Source organism: Peromyscus maniculatus, chromosome 14 (assembly GCF_049852395.1).
Source record: "Peromyscus maniculatus bairdii isolate BWxNUB_F1_BW_parent chromosome 14, HU_Pman_BW_mat_3.1, whole genome shotgun sequence".
NCBI classification, from domain to species: Eukaryota; Metazoa; Chordata; class Mammalia; order Rodentia; family Cricetidae; genus Peromyscus; species Peromyscus maniculatus.
In genome coordinates this window covers 88,050,865-88,069,111 of record NC_134865.1, presented here as the reverse complement: position 1 = coordinate 88,069,111, position 18,247 = coordinate 88,050,865, and the positions used below count along the sequence as shown (strand labels likewise).

Below are 18,247 nucleotides of genomic sequence, written 5' to 3'. Positions count from 1 at the left end.
CTCCTAACAAAAGACAACAAAAATGAGAGACAAAATTTGATTTCCAGAGTTATCCCATCATTTTATTAAAAATGTCCAATTTCAACAAAAAGATTATAAAGCATTAAAAGAAGCAAGAAGGCTGGATTACTAGTAGGAAAAAGAAAATAAATAAAACCTTCCCTTTAAAAATCACAAGAAGTAGCCTTACTAGACAGAAACTTAAAGCCAAATGCTTGGATATGTTCAAAGAACAGAATGAAATAAAGAGAACAATCTTTCAACAAACACAGAATTTCAATAAAGAAATGAAATTTGAAGAAGTAACTAAATAAAAATTTTGGATTTGAAATGTGCCACTGGCATTAGAAAGTCCCTAGAGATGGCCAATGAAAATCAAGGCAGGCAAAAGAGAGATTCAGTAAATTTAAAGATCAAAGAAAATTACCCAGTCTTAGAAGTTGTTGTATAGCAACTTGCTCAAAATGGAATCATTTCATCTTGGAGGAGGCTCTTTAAAACTATGCAAGTAAACAAAACTTGAAAATAAACACCTCACAAGTCTTAGGAAGTTCCTGAAACTTATGTTCACAAGGACTCTCCTCAAGCAATTACAACTTCTGTGTAGAGGAGATGCCCCAAACTATTTAGCAGCCTGCAAATTGAGAAAAGGAACTCCAGGGATTCAGATTTTGTGAATTATCACCTGTGCTTGAGTGGGCTTTCCAGTGATGCAGTAGCTTTTGAATCATTCACGTTTCTGGAGTAACCTGTTGTCCATACTGCTGTAATTAGCCCCAGGAAACTCACTGGTTCAATAATCTAGACTTGGGTGGAATCATTACTTTACTTTGGTCAATTGTAGGTTCTTATATGTGGTAAATAGGTGTTTGTTAATGTCTTCACAGAAAAAGTCAGACACCAGAAGCAGAATAGATGAAGAAAGACGAAGGAAGCCCCAAAGACATGGAATGCTACCCATTGCTTGCCCCTTATCTAAAAGTAACATGGTATTGTAAATGACCTCAAATGGCCAGAACAACCCTAAAAAGAATAAAGTGGAATGACTCACTTCTGGATTCCAAACTTTCTGGACACTGTGTGGTTCTGCAAATGGCCCAGTGCATCAGGCTGAGAGACTTAAAACATCACTCTGTGGTTGGTTGGCTTCTGACGAAGCCAAGAACATTTAATGGTCTTTTAAACTTGGTGTTGAACTGCTAGGTAGGACTTGTGAGAGAATAAAGCTAGACTCCCATTTCATAGAATATCAAAAACTAACAGAAAATTAATCAACCACCAAAAGATACAAGAGATAGAAATATGAAACTATTTTGGGTTGGAAAAACTTGATCTTGGATATGACAAAGGTCTCTTAAATAGTGTGCCAAAAGCACAAAAGATAGACAAAGTGGGCTTCATCAAAATTTAAAACTTTAACATATTAAGTACATAATATCAAGCTTAAAGAAAACCTAAATAAAGGTAGAAAACATTTGTAGACTAGATTTAAAATAAAAGCTAGTGTCTATAATATATAAAAATGCTTAAAATGTAATAAGAAACCAAACAGTTGAATTAGAGACTGGGCAAACATGGGACTAGAGAAGATATGGTTAAAAAGCACATGAGGAGGCTGGAACAATAGCTTAGCTGGTGAAGTATTTGTTGCACTCTGTGTTAGGACCCAAGTTAGATCTTCTAGACCCATGTGAAAAAGCAAGGTGTAGTATCAGGGAGATAGACACTAGAGAATCCTTGACACTTGGGGCTTTCTGGCTAGCCAGTCTAGCCAAATCAGCAAGCTCCAGGTTCAGTAAGAGACTGTCTCAAAAACAGAGTGGAGAATGATTGAGGAAAACACCAGACATTGACTTCTGGCTTTCACATGCACATATATGCATGAGCTCTTACACACTTGTGCACACATAAATAGGTACACATACCATGCACACAAAGTGCATGAGACCATCAGGCACCACTTCACACTCAGTCTGCAGTCATTTATTCTCTGCACCCTGAACCGTTCTGAGTATCTGTATTAACCAACATCTTATTCTTGTGATAAGAAGCTTCTCTGGCAAGGACTGAGAACTGTACTAATCTGTGTGTAAAAAGAAAGTATTCAGAAGGGATCTTGGTAAGTGTCCATTTAGCAAAATAATAAGTAGTAGGTTATCCTTAGGGCATGTTAGCTCTGCAACCATTAAGTTCTTGGCTAGGTTTACAATACCAGGCACGAGTTTCATCTTGTGTAACAGATCTTAAATCCAATCAGAAGGCAACAGGTTACCCCCTGGTCTAGTATGCTTTATGTTGCTGTGATAAAACACCATGACCAAAAGCCAAGTAGGGAGGAAAGGGCTTATTTAATCTTACACTTCTAGGTAATAATCTGTCACTGAGGGAGTTCAGGGCAGGAACTCAAGGCAGGAACCTGGAGCAGAAACCATGGAGGAGGGCTGGTTAGTGACTCACTTTCTCTAGCTTGTTCACTTAGCCTTCTTACATAGCCCAGGCTCACCTTCCTAGAGATGGTGCCACCCACAATTGGCTAGGCCCTCCCACATCAATCAACAATCAAGACGATTCCCCACAGATATGGCCATGGGTCAGTCTGATCTGAACTCTCACGTCTTCCTCTGCATAAGTGACTCTTGATAGTGTTAAGTTGACAGTAAGCACTAGCTAGGGATCCATTGTAAAAAAAATGTGTAATAGTGAGTCTGAGAGGAGGTGGAGGATGTAGCAGGAATCTTAAAAGTTCTTATTAATAAAATCAAACCCGAGCCGAGTTATTGGGGTCAATGCTGGTAGATCAGAGAGACAGAACAAACCACAGCTATCTCACCTCGCCGGATCCTCAGCTGGTCCTGTTTCCTCAGACTGGAAGCTTCTGTGTCCTCATCCCGAATGAATCTCAGCTGAACTGCTGCTCTAAAGCCTGAAGCTTAACCAGCCACATGCTTAACCAGCCAAATGCCTCTAGTTTCTAGTCCTCACGCCTTATATATCTTTCTACTTTCTACCACCACTCCCTGGGATTAAAGGCTGGCTTTCTGGGATTAAAGGCGTGTCACCATGCTTGGCTATTTCCAATGTGGCCTTGAACTCACAGAGATCCAAAGGGATTTCTATCTCTGGAATGCCAGGATTAAAGGTGTGTGCTATCACTGCCTACCTAGTGGCTTTTCTGTTCTCTGACCCCAGATAAGTTTATTAAGGTACACAATATTTTGGGGAAAACAATACCACCACATCTCCTCTCTTTTTGTCTAAAATTAAAGAAAGCTTATAACTAATACAAGAAAAACTATCTAATAAGTATATACAATATATACAGACAAAAATTACATTAATTTTGTCTAGTCCATTAACATTTGACAGATTCAGATAAAAACTCCATTATATATATTAACAATGTCCAGTCCAATAACATCTGATAAACTTAGACCAAAAAATTTTCATTACTTATCTTATTTAAAACAAGCAGTTCCTTTTTAAAAGTAGATTCCATAATCTCCCTTTTTATCTTATCATATCCATATTCTTTCTCTTTTCTTTTCATAATAGATTCATTAGTCTACCTTTTGTCATTTTTATATCTTCCTCTTTTTCTTCAGTGTAGATTCAGTGATCTACCTATTTATCCTATTATTTCTTTATCTTTTTTCTCAGAGTAGATTCGATGATCTATCTCATATCTATATTCTTTTTCTTTTTGCTTTTCTAGGGGTGAAGATATCTTTAGGGAATCTTGAAAAGAAAACTTTGGGTTAATCGTCAAGTCTTGTATCATTTGTTCATTCTCTGCATAAAAGGAGAGTTCAGGGCTTGTTTCAAGTCCTTGTTCAAGTAGTCTGTCAGGCTGTATCATCTCAGCTAGTCCTCTCGAAATTGTCCTGACCAGTTTGTAGTCCAAAGTCGATTTTTCCATGGTGTTAATCGGCTTAATGGCTTTATCCTAGTCCATGTGGAATCATCGTTGTAGGATCCTGTCATCTTTTTGAAGATTTCAAAGTCACTGTTAGGCATGGTCATGGTTTCCTGCAGACTTTTTTTTTTTTTTTTTTTTTTTTTTTTGCCTCCTCTGTGGTTTGGAGCAATCATAGTCTGATAAATGTCTGTCTCTCGGAACCATGAACATTCTTCCCTAGAACAGAAAATCTTCACAGCAATTTTTCCCCACCATTTGTCTTGCCAAAATTTTCCAAACTGACCTTTGCCGATGCTTTCTTGTAACACGATGGTCCTGGCAATTCTTCTCTGAACCAGCAGCAGTAAACCCTTCGTCCCAGGCAGCAGCAGCATTGCAGCAGTCACCAACATGATGAGAAGGAGCTGGCAACGTGGAGCAGTAGCCACTGCTTCCATGGTCCCACCACTGTTTGTGGTTCAATCCAGGCCAAAGCTTCTCCCAAGCCTCCAAGGCCGGCTCAAACTTGGGATCCTCCTGCCTCTGTCTCCTTCAGCAAATCCTACCGGTGTGCGCCACCACAACCGCCTGAGTGTAGTTTGGGCCTGAGCTGGGGCTCACAAGGCCACAGGCAAACAGCTTTTTCATGAATTCGTAACACGAACGTTGGGCGCCAGATGTAGCAGGAATCTTAAAAGTTCTTATTAATAAAATCAAACCCGAGCCGAGTTATTGGGGTCAATGCTGGTAGATCAGAGAGACAGAACAAACCACAGCTATCTCACCTCGCCGGATCCTCAGCTGGTCCTGTTTCCTCAGACTGGAAGCTTCTGTGTCCTCATCCCGAATGAATCTCAGCTGAACTGCTGCTCTAAAGCCTGAAGCTTAACCAGCCACATGCTTAACCAGCCAAATGCCTCTAGTTTCTAGTCCTCACGCCTTATATATCTTTCTACTTTCTACCACCACTCCCTGGGATTAAAGGCTGGCTTTCTGGGATTAAAGGCGTGTCACCATGCTTGGCTATTTCCAATGTGGCCTTGAACTCACAGAGATCCAAAGGGATTTCTATCTCTGGAATGCCAGGATTAAAGGTGTGTGCTATCACTGCCTACCTAGTGGCTTTTCTGTTCTCTGACCCCAGATAAGTTTATTAAGGTACACAATATTTTGGGGAAAACAATACCACCACAGGAGGTGGGGAGGGTATTGGATATAATCAAAATGCATTTTATCTATGCATGAAGTTCTCATAGAATATACTAAGACCATCTTTAAAAAAAAACCTGAAATATTTGCTCCCACAAATCCCTCTGATCTTAAGAATGAAAGAGATCCAAAAGTAGATCAAACTTGGCAAATGAAAGTGCTATATGAACTGGATCTGTAGAACATGTCTAGATTAAAGCGGAGAGACATGAACTAATGGAAAAGATAGGAGAGTGCTAAGAAAATATGTGAGAACAGGTCAAAACGCCAAATACGAGTGAGGATGGTGTTCCAGGAGAAGAGAATGATGTGGAAGCATTTTTTTCTGGAGGTACTAGCCAAGAAGTTCTGAAACTGATCAAAGAGAGTAAAAAATCAGACACCTCACAACCACGAGAAAGAAGGACCCAAAAGTCAATGAGTGTCACCTGCAGAAAGCAGGTGACACAGGGAGAGATGCTGGAGAGAAAAAGACCATACTTTTGGGAACAAGGTTGAGCCATAGGCAACTTCTCAAAAGATCCAACCTTATCCTCAGTATTCAGAAATATCCTTTTAAAAAGCAAAGCACAATTATTGTTCTAGGCAAGCAAAAGGCTTGAGAATTCACTACCATGGGAATGTGACCAGAGGCAGCTAGAGAGACTCATGAGAAACAGGAGGATGACCCCAGCAGGAAAGAAAGTGCAGGGGAAAATGGAGAGCAATATGTAGGCAAGCTAAATAAATACCAACCCAAAATAATAATGTCTGTGGGCTCTCGATATAGAATTAAAATTTACAAAACCAAAAAAAGGCATGAATGGAGCTAAAATGTGGTGTTTTTGAATTGACTGGTAAGTGGTAAAAAGCAGTTTAGAGGTCAACTGCTATGAATAAGAGAATGTGCTGTGTGTTGTAGCCTGGAAGTTGAGGGAGAAAAAGAGAGAAAGAGAGGGGTGGGTGTGGGAGAATGTGTTGTAAATGTCATATTATAACTGAATGAATGAAAATAGAATCTATAACTAAAAGTATAGAAGAGAGGAACTGGAATAAAGACATTGTGACAGACGGGCAGAAAACAAAGAGAAAGATTAGAATTCAAAGTTGGTGATAAATATGCTAAGTGTGGGCTTAACAAGGCTGCCTGTTAGTGCACTGTGAGAAATGTCAATCTAGTTTCAGTCGTCTACATGTTGGTAGTGAGTGTTCTCAGCACCCTTGGTTGAGGAAGCTGTCTCTGGTCCAATGCATGCTTTGATAACTTTGTCAAAAATTAGGCCAGTGGTGGTGGCACATGCTGGTAGGATTTGCTGAAGGAGGCGGAGGCAGGAGGATCACGAGTTCGAGGCCAGCCTGGGCTACACATTTAAAAAAAAAAAAAAAAAAAAAAAAAAAGGCCAGGTGGTGGTGGCGGCAGCGGCAGCGGCGGCGTTGCGCACGCCTTTAATCCCAGCACTTGGGAGGCAGAGCCAGGCGGATCTCTGTGAGTTCGAGGCCAGCCTGGGCTACCAAGTGAGCTCCAGGAAAGGCGCAAAACTACGCAGAGAAACCCTGTCTTGAAAAACCAAAAAAAAAAAAAAAAAAAAAAAAAAAATTAGGCGGTATAGCTTTGTGGATTTATTTCTGGATCTACTGTTCTATTCGCTTCAACTATGTATCTATTTTTGTGCCAATGCCATGCTGTTTTTGAATTACTACTACTACCACTATTATTATTATGGTGTTTATATGTGCAGGGAGTTGGTAGGTAGTGAGTTAGTGTAGCTACTTTGGAAATCAGTGTGGGGCTCTCTTGAAAACTAAAATTAGCATAACTATATAATCCAGCAATACCATTACTAAGTATACACCTCTCTTGGTTAGCTTTAGTTGTCAACTTGGCACAACCTAGAGTCATCTTAAGGAGAAACCTCAACTGAGGAATTACCTAGATCAGACTGGCATGTGGGCATGGTTGTGAAGGACTGCTTTGATTGATGACTGATGTGGAAAGGCCCAGCCCACAGTTATTTAAGAGAATGATCTAGGGAGCAAGGTTGTCCTATTTGTAAAATACTCTCTTTGTTGATTCTAGCACACAACGAGGCCCCTGCGTGCTCTAGGAGGTCTGGACTGCAATTTGGGGCTTGATCTAGGAATGAGCTGCTCCATTTCTCTGTGTCAGTTAAGAATTTGGTTACCCAATGTTTTTGTTTTGCTTTTCTAAAGGCATGTTAGGGAGAGTAAATGTTTGGCAATTACAAATAATCTCATTTCCCTTCCAGATAAATTAGGACAGTGAAACATGTTGTTTTCATATTAACAATTTTAGAATCGCCTTATCCTCCGTTTTCTGTGGAAGTGTACCAAGCATCACTTCTGACAGACAAGAGGTGTTGTGAGCCAGAGGCTCTGAGATGTGGGATAAAAATTCCCCAAAGTGCCTGGGCTCCAGGTTCTGGGCCTGGCACATAGCACGAAAGCCACCAGCAAGATGACTGACGCCCAGGGTATGTCATCTTGAAAATGGTTCTTTTCAACCAAAAAGTTCTGAAACATGCAGGGATTGTGTTCACATCTAAAAGATCAGGTATGGCCACCCATGAAGCAAACTCTTCCAGATTCTCTGGAAGGTCAAAATCCCCCGTGTAAAGTTCCAAAGGCCTTTGGCTTCGCTGACATTTGACAGTTGCCACACAGTGAAGTGCGAAGGGGCCGAGGTTTGAGAGGGCCTTGTTCAATGTGGGGAAATAAATAGATGCTTTCCAGTCCGCTCCACAGCAGCTGACTTCTCTTGGTTTCCCTTCTTTACATTTTTCTCCTTTGAGATGTAAGAACACAAAGATAACTTAATGAACAGTAATAGGCCAGTCATGCTAACATCCCTGGAACAGGAAAAGTGTTCAGCTATGGTTGCTGGGCTTCTAAGCTATATCCTCCAGCATGCTCAACTCCTTCACTGGCTATTGTTAGGATTTTCCCCTTCGCTGTCAATGACTTTATTTCACATAGTGGCAACACTTGAGCTGGTCCCCAGCAGAGAGAAGACAGAGGTGACAGGAGCCCTGTGACTCGCTCACGTCAAATGCTCAGTGTGATTACCCATAGGGTTATATGCTTTTCTATAGAGGGATTCTCCTGTGGACCAAGGTTCTCAGATCCCATCCTGAACAACCACTGGTCACAGCAGAGTCCCGGGAAGTGCCCAGGTGGTGATGGGGCACCATCCAACCTCAGTCCCAGAAGAAGAGCAGGCAAATAGAACTGCAGGGCTCCTGTCTTAGGTTTGCGCTACCCAAGCCCTTCCAATCTACAGCACTCCAACTTCAAGGACTCCTCTGGAGTGCCCTAATTAGTATCCACATATTATAGATGTACATAGGGGTTGTACAATTTGTCCGAGGTCACACAGCTACAAAGAGGCTAAGCAAGATTTGAATTCATTCATTGATTCCTGCCTTCAAGCTCTTAAATACCATCTCCATAGAGCACCCAGAAGCTTCTGAGTGACAAGGACAAAATCATCCAGTATTCATAGCTCCATGTTTTTGCATAGCACCTAATTGTTTAATAAGTGATAGCTGAGCTAAAGGACAACATTACCTGCTTACATCAGATATGCAAAGTGTTTACATAAAAATTAAGTGTCAGCAATGTATTCCTTGCTAGCTTTCTCCAAGGGTACTATATTTACTTATTTATTTATTTTTGTGCATATGTGTAACTGAGTGAGTTTATGTGTACTATGTGTGTAGGGGATCCAACAGAGGCCAGAAGAAGGCAAAGATTCCTTGTAACTGGAGTTACAGGTGGTTGTCTGCTGCAATATGGATGCTGGGAATTGAACCCTAGCCCTCTGCAAGAGCAAGTGCTTTTGGACTGCTGATCCATCTCTCTAGCCTGAGGGTGCTCTATCACTTGGCACATGGCTCCATGTCAGGAGTTTAACCCTCCAAGGTACTAAAAACCTATAGGTAAGCTTGCTGGTCTCTTATTGTTTGCAGAATTGCTCAGTTTTGCTCCTTACCTGAAGAGGCAGATAATTATGCTTCCTGTTGTAAGAGACATCAGAGAAACACTGTAGCCCAAGGTATAAATGGCCTTCACCAGAATATAAAACGTGATCTACAAAGAAATAAAAAACACATCTGTAAGCTGCTGGGCAAATTCACAGTGCAATAGGACATTCTGAGTTCCTTCCTATTTGTAAAGTGCTCTCTCATACTAGCTGAGTGCTGGAAGATAGGAGGCACAGCCATTTTTATAATTCTACCTCCATCTTGAGTCCAGAAGGACCTTCACTTTTTGAACACCTATCTTTTCTTACAAATCATTATAAACATGATTTTTGCAAAGAAATATTTCAAAGGGAACTCTATTGGCTACCATCAGGGCCAAGAAAAAGGAAGGCCAATATGAGTGGAACTTGTGGGGTCCCTTCAGTGGAGTAGGAATGTGACAGTCTTCTGGGAGTGCATTTCCAAACAAGATCAAGTGGACACACACATATTAACTCATGGAAAATAGCATGGCATCAAAAGTACACGAACAGTTACACAGAGGATCTCTCCTTACAGAGTGGCTGCATCTTGCAGTTTTTATTTCTGACACTTAGGTTAGTAGGCTTCATAGTTGAAATCTAACATCCATGCAATCATCAGATATGGGACAGGAGGCCCATAGTTACTGCTGTAGAACCACTGGGGACACTACAAAAACAGGGTGTGTGTGTGTGTGTGTGTGTGTGTGTGTGTGTGTGTGTGTGTGTGTGTGCAGTCATCAAAGAGAAAACCAGGCACTCACAGGACACGCAGATAGGCTGCACCACCCTACATGCTCCAAAGCCATGCCTGCTCTGCACTCTCTGGTAAAACTAATCCTTGTATGAAGACGGAGAATATGCCTGTTCATATAGGGTGAGTTTTATAAATAGACATGACTAGTGCTACTAAATCTCATAGTTACGGTACAATGAAGACTTCTCTCAGGCATGGTGGCACATGCCTGCGATCTTAGGACTTAGGAGGTAGAGACTGGAAGATCAGGAGTTCAAGACAGCCTTCACAGCATAGAGATTCTGAAGCAAGCTTGGACTACATGAGGCCCTGATTAAAAGTGTTTATAGTAAAATATAGAAAGTTTGCAACTTGCTACAATACCAATCTGCTAGGCAAGTTGTATCCACTGATGCAATAGTGGTATGATTATTATGGGAGAATCAACTGCTTTCTTATTGGATTTGAAGTCTTCTCCACAGGAGGTATTGTGCACCTTGTCAAGAGTGTATGACTTGGGAGACCATAAGCCATAGTGAGGAACCCCCTGGTGTTTCACTAAATGGTTGTGTTGCCAAACTGCCTACTAAGTATGCTTATTGCCATAGATTCGTGTTGCTCTCAAGATTTTCAGAGAAGCTTCTTTTTGCAATGGGTAGTGTGGTTAATGCAGAAACTCCTAAGTGGTCAGAGTACTGAGAAGAAGTAAAAATGAGTTTTCAGCTGTAGATGGGTCATCTCTATCTATTTCCATCCATCTAAGGGAGCGTGGAAAAAGAGAGGTCAGAAAGAATGTCATAGTCAGAGAGTGAGTAGGAGAGTTGTGAAATACTGACTTCTGGAAATTACATAGTTGTTGAACACATCAACTCAAAGCAGATGTGGTTGCTTGCACAAGCCTTGCAAAAATTCAAGCCAGCCAAAATTCCAGCATGGATTGGAGAGGGCCCCTAGGCCACACCCTAGTGGAGCAGCTATTGGTAGTTGATGGCTGTGGACGGAGGGAGTCACTTTTCTTTGGGGGTGTGGATGCTGGTAAGCTAGCTCCTCTTGCCCAGTGCATGGTAACATACCTATGCACATGGGGTCAGCATTAATTTGGCTCAGGGGCTGCTGCTGCTGGTGATCATGATGATGATGATGATGATGATGATGATGATGATGATGAAAAACAGAAAACACAAAGTTGGAGGGGAAACATTTCAGAGTATACTGGAAAAGTTGGGTAGAGGTTAGTAGGGATGGATATGATCAAAATATATTTTATAATGTACAAAATTCTTAAAGAATAAAAACATAGTATAAAAAGCTATGCAGGGGTCTGTTAGGTTTGCTCATAGTAATGTTATAGTTTAATCATGTTTGAAAGCATCACCCTATTAAGATTGAATTGCAGGAATTCTCCTTGTTGGTACTAGGTCATAACATGAAGTTCAGGTCACAGAAGAGCAGAGAACAGAGGAGTCCATACAACCTCTTCCATCTACAGGGTGGTCATCATTGCCTCACCTCTTCCTTCTCTCTCTTTGCAACCCTCTTAAACTTCATTTTCCCATTTCCCACCTCATCTTCACCCTTATCTCCCTATCCATTTACATTCACAGAGATCTCACTTTATCCTCCCCTTCTCTCCCCCATTTCCCTATCTGTCTGTGCCCTCATGCCCATAATCCTCATCTCATCCCCTTTCTACTTGCATCTCCTCTAGTCTCATTTCACCGTTATCCCCCTCCATGTCCCCCCATTCCCACCCCTTTTATCTTCTGTCTTAGTTACTTTTCTATTGCTGTGAAGAGACAGTGACCAAAACAATTTATAAAGGAAAGCATTTAATTGGGAGCTTGCCTACAATTATAGAGAGTGAATTATAACCAATGTGGTTGATATATTGTACACCCCAATAAACTTATCTGGGGGTCAGAGACAGAACAGCCACTATATTAAACATAGAGGTTAGGCAGTGGTAGCACATGCCTTTAATCCTCGCATTCCAGAGGCAGAGATCTGTCTGGATCTCTGTGAGTTCAAAGCCACACTGGAAACAGCCAGGCATGGTGACACACGCCTTTAATCCCAGGAAGTGATGGCAGGAAGCAGAAAGGTATATAATGCGTGAGGACTAGGAACTAGAGACTTTTTAGCTTTTAGGCTTTCAGCAGCAGTTCAGCTGAGATCCATTTGGATGAGGACACAGCAGTTTCCAGTTTGAGGAAACAGGATCAGCTGAGGAACTGGCAAGGTGAGGTGGCTGTGGCCTGTTCTGTTTCTCTGATCTTTCAGTGTTCACACCAATAACTGGCTCTGGGTTTGTTTTTATTAATAAGACTGTTTAAGATCCATGCTACAGACCACTGTGGTGGGGAGCATGGCATCAGGCAGGCATGGTGTTGGAGCAGTGGATGGGAGCTTACATTTTATCCACAAGCAGTAGGCAGAGAGAGAGGGTGAGACTGGCCCTGGCATGGGCTTTTGAAATCTCAAAGTCCACACCCAGTGGCCTACCTCTTCCAACAAGTCTACACTTCTAAATATTCAATCAGCTGGGAGCCAAGCATTCAAATACGTGATCCTATGGGGGCCATTCTAATTCAAACCCCCACACCTTCCTGTATACTTCATGATCATTTCCCTGTAGCACCCTGTTTGGTCAGTGTATTGGCTACTTTTCTATTGTTGTGATGAAACATCATGACCAAGCAGTTTCTAGAAGGAAGGGTTTATTTGGGCTTCTGGTTTCATAGGGATAAGAGTCCATGTGTGATGGAGAAGTATGGAAGCGGGCAGCAGACATGACAGATGGAGCAGAAGCTGAGGGTTCACATCTTTAATGGCGAGCACGAGGCAGAGAGGGCAAGGTGGGAATGGCACATGGCTTTCAGAACCTCAAAGATTGCTCTCAGTGACATTCTTCTTCCAGTAAGGCCACACCTACTCAACCCACCTGAATAGTGCCACCAACTGGGGACAATAGGACCATCTCATTCAAAGCGCCAGTCAGGTTCCTTTCTCTGAATTCTTTTGGTGCAAACACACTTAATAAGTTTACACTTGATTATATTTGGCCGTATGTAGTGCTTCTAGAAAGCCTGCTATGATTAAGCAGCCCTTACCTCAGCTTTACCTCCTTACCCTCATCTAGCCCATGGTAGTTGGCAAAGCAGAACGCTGGTACTAGTATGGCCTCTTAGCCCCTCATGGTGTCCTGTCTGGGAGGTCTGGAGAGGCCAACCCATCAGCTAAATCAGGGCTTGGGAGGGTTGAGCTTGGACCCTTGTCATCATGTAAACACTCTGACACTGGTGCTGTTCAGCCTCCCACAGCAGCTACCCGGGACACACCAGTCTTCCCTATTGGTGTGGGAATGCGCACATGTCATACTGACTGAAGGGGCTGATGTGGAAGCGAGGCCTCCATCTGGAGAAGCAGGATGATGGCAAGGAAAACAAATGTGCAAGTTTCTTTTACCTAGCCAATCAAAATAACGTATTTTGGTGACAAGGGCATTTCAGCATAGCTGCCTTCAGCACAAATATCACAAACTATCAGCAAGCCAGAAACCTGTGAAAGTCATCATCCCTTCTGTACCCAAGGTTCCAAGGCTCCACTCCAAGATAACAAATGAATACTATCTCAAAAAATCATGCCATTCATTCATGATGTGAAAATGGAACAACACACACACCTGACTAATCAACTATGACTTTGAAGCCAATATATCCATTCCTTTTATTCACCCAAGACACATCACCAAGTACCTGCTGGAGCCAGGGATGTCAGTGATGCAAGCAGACAGGAATCAGCGTTCAAGGGACCTATGCTTGGGAAAGAGACCAAATCTAACATCCAGAATGGCTAGAGGAGCTGCATGGTATGTTATAGGCTATTATGGAAAGTAGGAATGTAGAACAAGGTTCATACCAGCTGCACTGGCTGAGGCCAGTTACAACCATGACATCATGGTTAGGGTTGGGAAAGGGGAGGAATCTGGTAGAAGGAATGGCCAGTGCAAAGGCACTCTGGCAGAAAGGGATGGCAGGAAGGTGCAGGTCACGCAGGCTGTGAGGACATGAGGCTGCAGGAACAGTAAAATCTCACTGCATCTCGGAGGAGTGGGACAGACAGACATGTGAAGCTCTTTCCAATGGTGAGTGCATGTTCCAGTGAAACACTGTGGACAGTTTGAATAGTGATAAAAAGTATTCAGAGGCCAACAGATGGTAATATGAAGGCAAAGCCAACAAGATTTCCCAACAGAATAGATAGATTGAGAGACAGGGGAATCCAAGGGACTTGGTGGGGCAGTTGGACCACAAATGGCGTGGACCACGAAGCGGGGGCAGGAAGAGCCATGGCTATGTCTTCTCCCCTCATGTGGTCAGAAGGACTCCTCCTCAGCATCTGCAGAGGTAGCTGGAGTCAGAGAGAGGCCTGGATCAGAGTCCTCAACAGGAGATGGAACAAAAGGCTCTAAGCCTGGGTGTTTATTTACTGAGAAATTTAATGAGAAATAACAGTGCTTTTGAGGAGATGGTAGGGTGGAGAATGAGTGAGCCCATCACCTAGTGAGTGAGGTTGTGAACAGACCACCTTGAGCCTGACTTGGGGAAAAGGTGGCTTCTGTCTCAGTGGTATGTACCACCTCTGTGGATGTAGCTCTGGGCCCCTGGCTAGGCTGAGCATTCATTCTGACCTTACATCACGAGTCCATGGAGAGTTTGAGCCAGAACAGGAAAGATTCAGGTTACTGGGGGCCGAGGGTCAGGACCCCTGCTCTGTCCCCACACTGGGATGGATATGGGAGGTGGAGGCTGCAGAGCTCTCTCCAGTGCCTTATTTACCCTTTCCCAGCTTTGTCTCTGCCCACGTGAGTTCACCCTGTGTGCACAGGGATGGCCAGCAGTCCTCGGGCATACGACAGAATTTCTGATGAACTGAAGTCCATACAGAAAGAACATCAAGTGAGGCACTTTGGTGGCCAGGAGAAACGTTAACAGTAGAGCACTTGCTCAGTATGAATAAGTCCCTATGTTTTATACTCAGCACTGCACACACACACACACACACACACACACACACACACACACACACACACCAAACAAACAAACAAACAACAAACAAACAAACAAAACAAGTAAAATATCTCCACCTCAACACTGATCAGAAGACCCAGGACAGCACAGAAAGAAGCTCTGACTACTTGGACCATTCTGCACCCCCTGGGTCTAGAAGCTCTCTCTTCTACCAAGGCCCCCAAGGACCTTTGCTGAAGTCCCAGTTGCCCTACTGGTCCACTGGAACTTTGGGCTCTGGACACCTGGGTTTCTCTGGTGCCTCAGGCCACCTGTCATTACATTCTCATTACAGCCACATTGTCCCTACAGAGTTCCTAAGGCCCTGGGTGCCCAGTGGGCACCAGTCCATGGTGTTTAGACAGTGAATGAAACACAACCCACAGATTTGGGAGCTGTGAGGTTTGGACAATTAGTGCAGCAATCATTTGGCTCAAGGATCTGAGATGAAACAGCTGTTGAGAGTGAGCAGGCCTTGGCTCTTTACTGGACCCAGGGCTCTGGAGGCCACGGGAATAGACAGTCTTGCCTGATGGTGTCATGGACCACACTGGTGTTTTGTCTACCTCACACTTCTCTCTAAAACCTGACTGAGAACTTGATATCCAAAGGAAGTTCCTCATATACACTTGGAAGGACTCATGTCAGCACTGGGAGGCTCATTCTGGTTAACGCTTTGTAAGAAAATTAAGTAGGCTAGCCTAACTCTGACTTAGCTCAGGTGGTCAAGGTGAGCATATTGTGATCAGTGTGGCAAATTAAGGCATTAGGTAAGATATTTGGATTTTCATTTCTGCCTTATTAAATCTTAGCAGTAAACCATGATTCCATGGTAAGGAACATTCAGTGCTTCCAACCCACCTCTTGCTGGGTGAGGCCATTAACATTAAATTAATTAAAGTTAAATTAGGTTTGAACTTCAGTTACTTGGTTACACTGGCCACATTTCAGAGCTCCAAGCTACAGATGCCAGTGGCCCAAACCCTGGACAGACTGAGGAAGAGTTTTTCTATTGTGGCAGAAGGCCTGAGGCAGAGCACCCAGGACAGTGCATGCTAGACACCCATCCTAAGTTGTTATCTGGTTCTCATGAAGTGCCACACCTCCAGCCCATCTGCATTAGACTACCTGCGGTTGCTGCCTCTGTCTTGTGTGTCTTCACATCCCCTCCTGACCTGGAGTCTCAGAAGTCACACTGGTTGCAGAGCCATCTCTTGTCAGATACAGTCCCAATGCCACTGTGGTGGTATTGTGTTCCCCAAAATATTGTGCACCCTAATAAACTTATCTGGGGTCAGAAACAGAACAGCCACAAGATACAAAGGCTAGAAAATGGTGGCACTCACACCTTTAATCCTAGCATTCCAGAGTCAGAAATCCCTCTGGATCTCTGTGAGTTCAAGGCCACACTGGAAACGGCCAGGCATGGTGACTCACGCCTTTAATCCCAGAAAGTGAGCCTTTAATCCCAGGGAGTGGTGGTGGAAAGCAAAATGGTTTATAAGGCGTGAGGACCAGAAACTAGAGGCATTTGGCCTAGTTGAGCATTTGGCTGGTTAAGCTTTTAGGTTTTGAACAGCACAGTTCAGCTGAGAACCATTCTGGATGAGGACTCAGAGGCCTCCAGTCTGAGGAAACAAGACCAGCTGAGGATCCAGTGAAGTGAGGTAGCTGTGGCTTGTTCTGTCTCTCTGATCTTCCAGTTTACCCCAGTACCTGGATCAGGTTTGGTTTTATTAATAAGAACTTTTAAGATTCCTGCTACATGCCACAGGACACTGGTCTCAGGACCTCAACCTCTTCCTCCACAGCACTTTCAGCAAGGAAGCATGATCTCGGTGTGAGTATCTACATTGCCAAAGACAATAACTCTGGAAGGGAAGGGCTGGCCGTTTGCGGGAAGTATGGGAAAGGGCCACACCAGTTGCTCACAAATGTACAAGTGAGAGCAGTGATGGGAATTAAAAAGACGGTTAAAGGTTAACACACCAAGACCTGGACCACGGAGCAAAGTAAATAAGAGGACTTGTACTCGGGCATGAGATAACCAAGCTAGACAGATGTGAGGATGGCAGGGCTCTGGGCCAGTGCAGGCAGGCTACCGCCTCCCCCCACCCCCCCAGGCTCTTCAGGGACATATGAAAGGCACATTGTTCCTTCTTATATCCTGGTTTATATCTGATATCTTACTCATTGTTCCTTCTTACATCCTGGTTTCTGGCGCAGCTAATCATAACAGACTAAATTGTAAGTAAGGTTTGCTTCTAACAAGAAGCCTCCAGCTAGTTTAGGAAAGATAACCCAGACCATCCCACAGACAAGGAGTTTACTAAACAAATGCAGCCACTTCTCAGTGGCTGTGAGAACAGAGAGGTTTAATTCAATTAGTAAGATTTTAGACATCTGCCAGGTTGCCGGTACCAACACCAGTTAGTGACTAACAGCTAGCAAACAGTCAAGGTCAACAGTTAACAAAGCACAAATCAGAGATGGACAAAGCGGGTATCCATGCCCCTTAGCTGGGTGGGAGTACATGAACAGAGCATGGCCATCTCCTGGCTGGGTCAAGAGGACATCCGTAGAGTGTGGGTCCTCCATTGGCTGAGCCATGATAATAGGTAATTAATCAATAGATTTGCCCAGTTTCTGCCCTAGCCCCATAAAAACTCCATACATAAAGAAGTTCCAAACTTTTCCTTTTCTTGGAAACCCCTCCCAAACTTGGGAGTGTCTCTCAATTGTCCTTAATTGATCATTTCCCTGTAATCTTTATTGACAAAGCTTGCTTCAGCCTTGCATACTCCCAGCAGAGCCCACATTTTAAAATTTCATCAGTGTGAGTCCATAAACTCAGCACCACCGTATCGGGTTGATCTTTGGTGATTGTTGGATGTCTGGTACCTTAGAACCCTGGATCAGGCACAACTAACCGGGCTGGGAAAGTCCCATTGTACTAAGAAACCCTTGCGGTCACTGACACATAGGTCTAAAAATGTGTGATTTCCTGTTAGAACCCTGCAGGAGAAGTGCAATCGGCAAGATAGGCTAAGAAGCCACTACGTCTCTGGGGCCAATTCTGCCCTGGACTTTGGAAGAGAATGTTTTCAAAGCCCCGAAGTTAGGTCTTTCCATAGCTCTGCAATCCTGCTGCAGCAAACAGCAGCCAGAGATGGCCCTGTGAGTTCAACACCGCATGTGTCCTCTAAAAGGAGAGAGCTGTGACTGTGCCGAGAAGCAGCGGCTTTGGGCTGAGTAGAGTGGTGCCAGACAGGAAGTGGCTTCCTCTTTCAGAGCCTTGACCCAGGGGGCCCAGGGTTACACAGGAGAGGTGATTATTC

At 43.5% G+C, this 18,247-nt stretch overlaps 1 protein-coding gene across 2 annotated transcripts in view; it reads right to left on the bottom strand.

Moving 5' to 3' along the window:
* Vipr2 (vasoactive intestinal peptide receptor 2) overlaps positions 1 to 18,247 on the bottom strand; it is an 82,379-nt gene that overhangs the window by 20,176 nt on the left and 43,956 nt on the right. For both annotated transcript variants that reach the window (XM_006988300.4, XM_042261284.2), the window contains exon 5: positions 9,093 to 9,190. In XM_006988300.4, the coding sequence (XP_006988362.1) occupies positions 9,093 to 9,190 (98 nt within the window). The remainder of the gene's footprint in view (positions 1 to 9,092; positions 9,191 to 18,247) is intronic.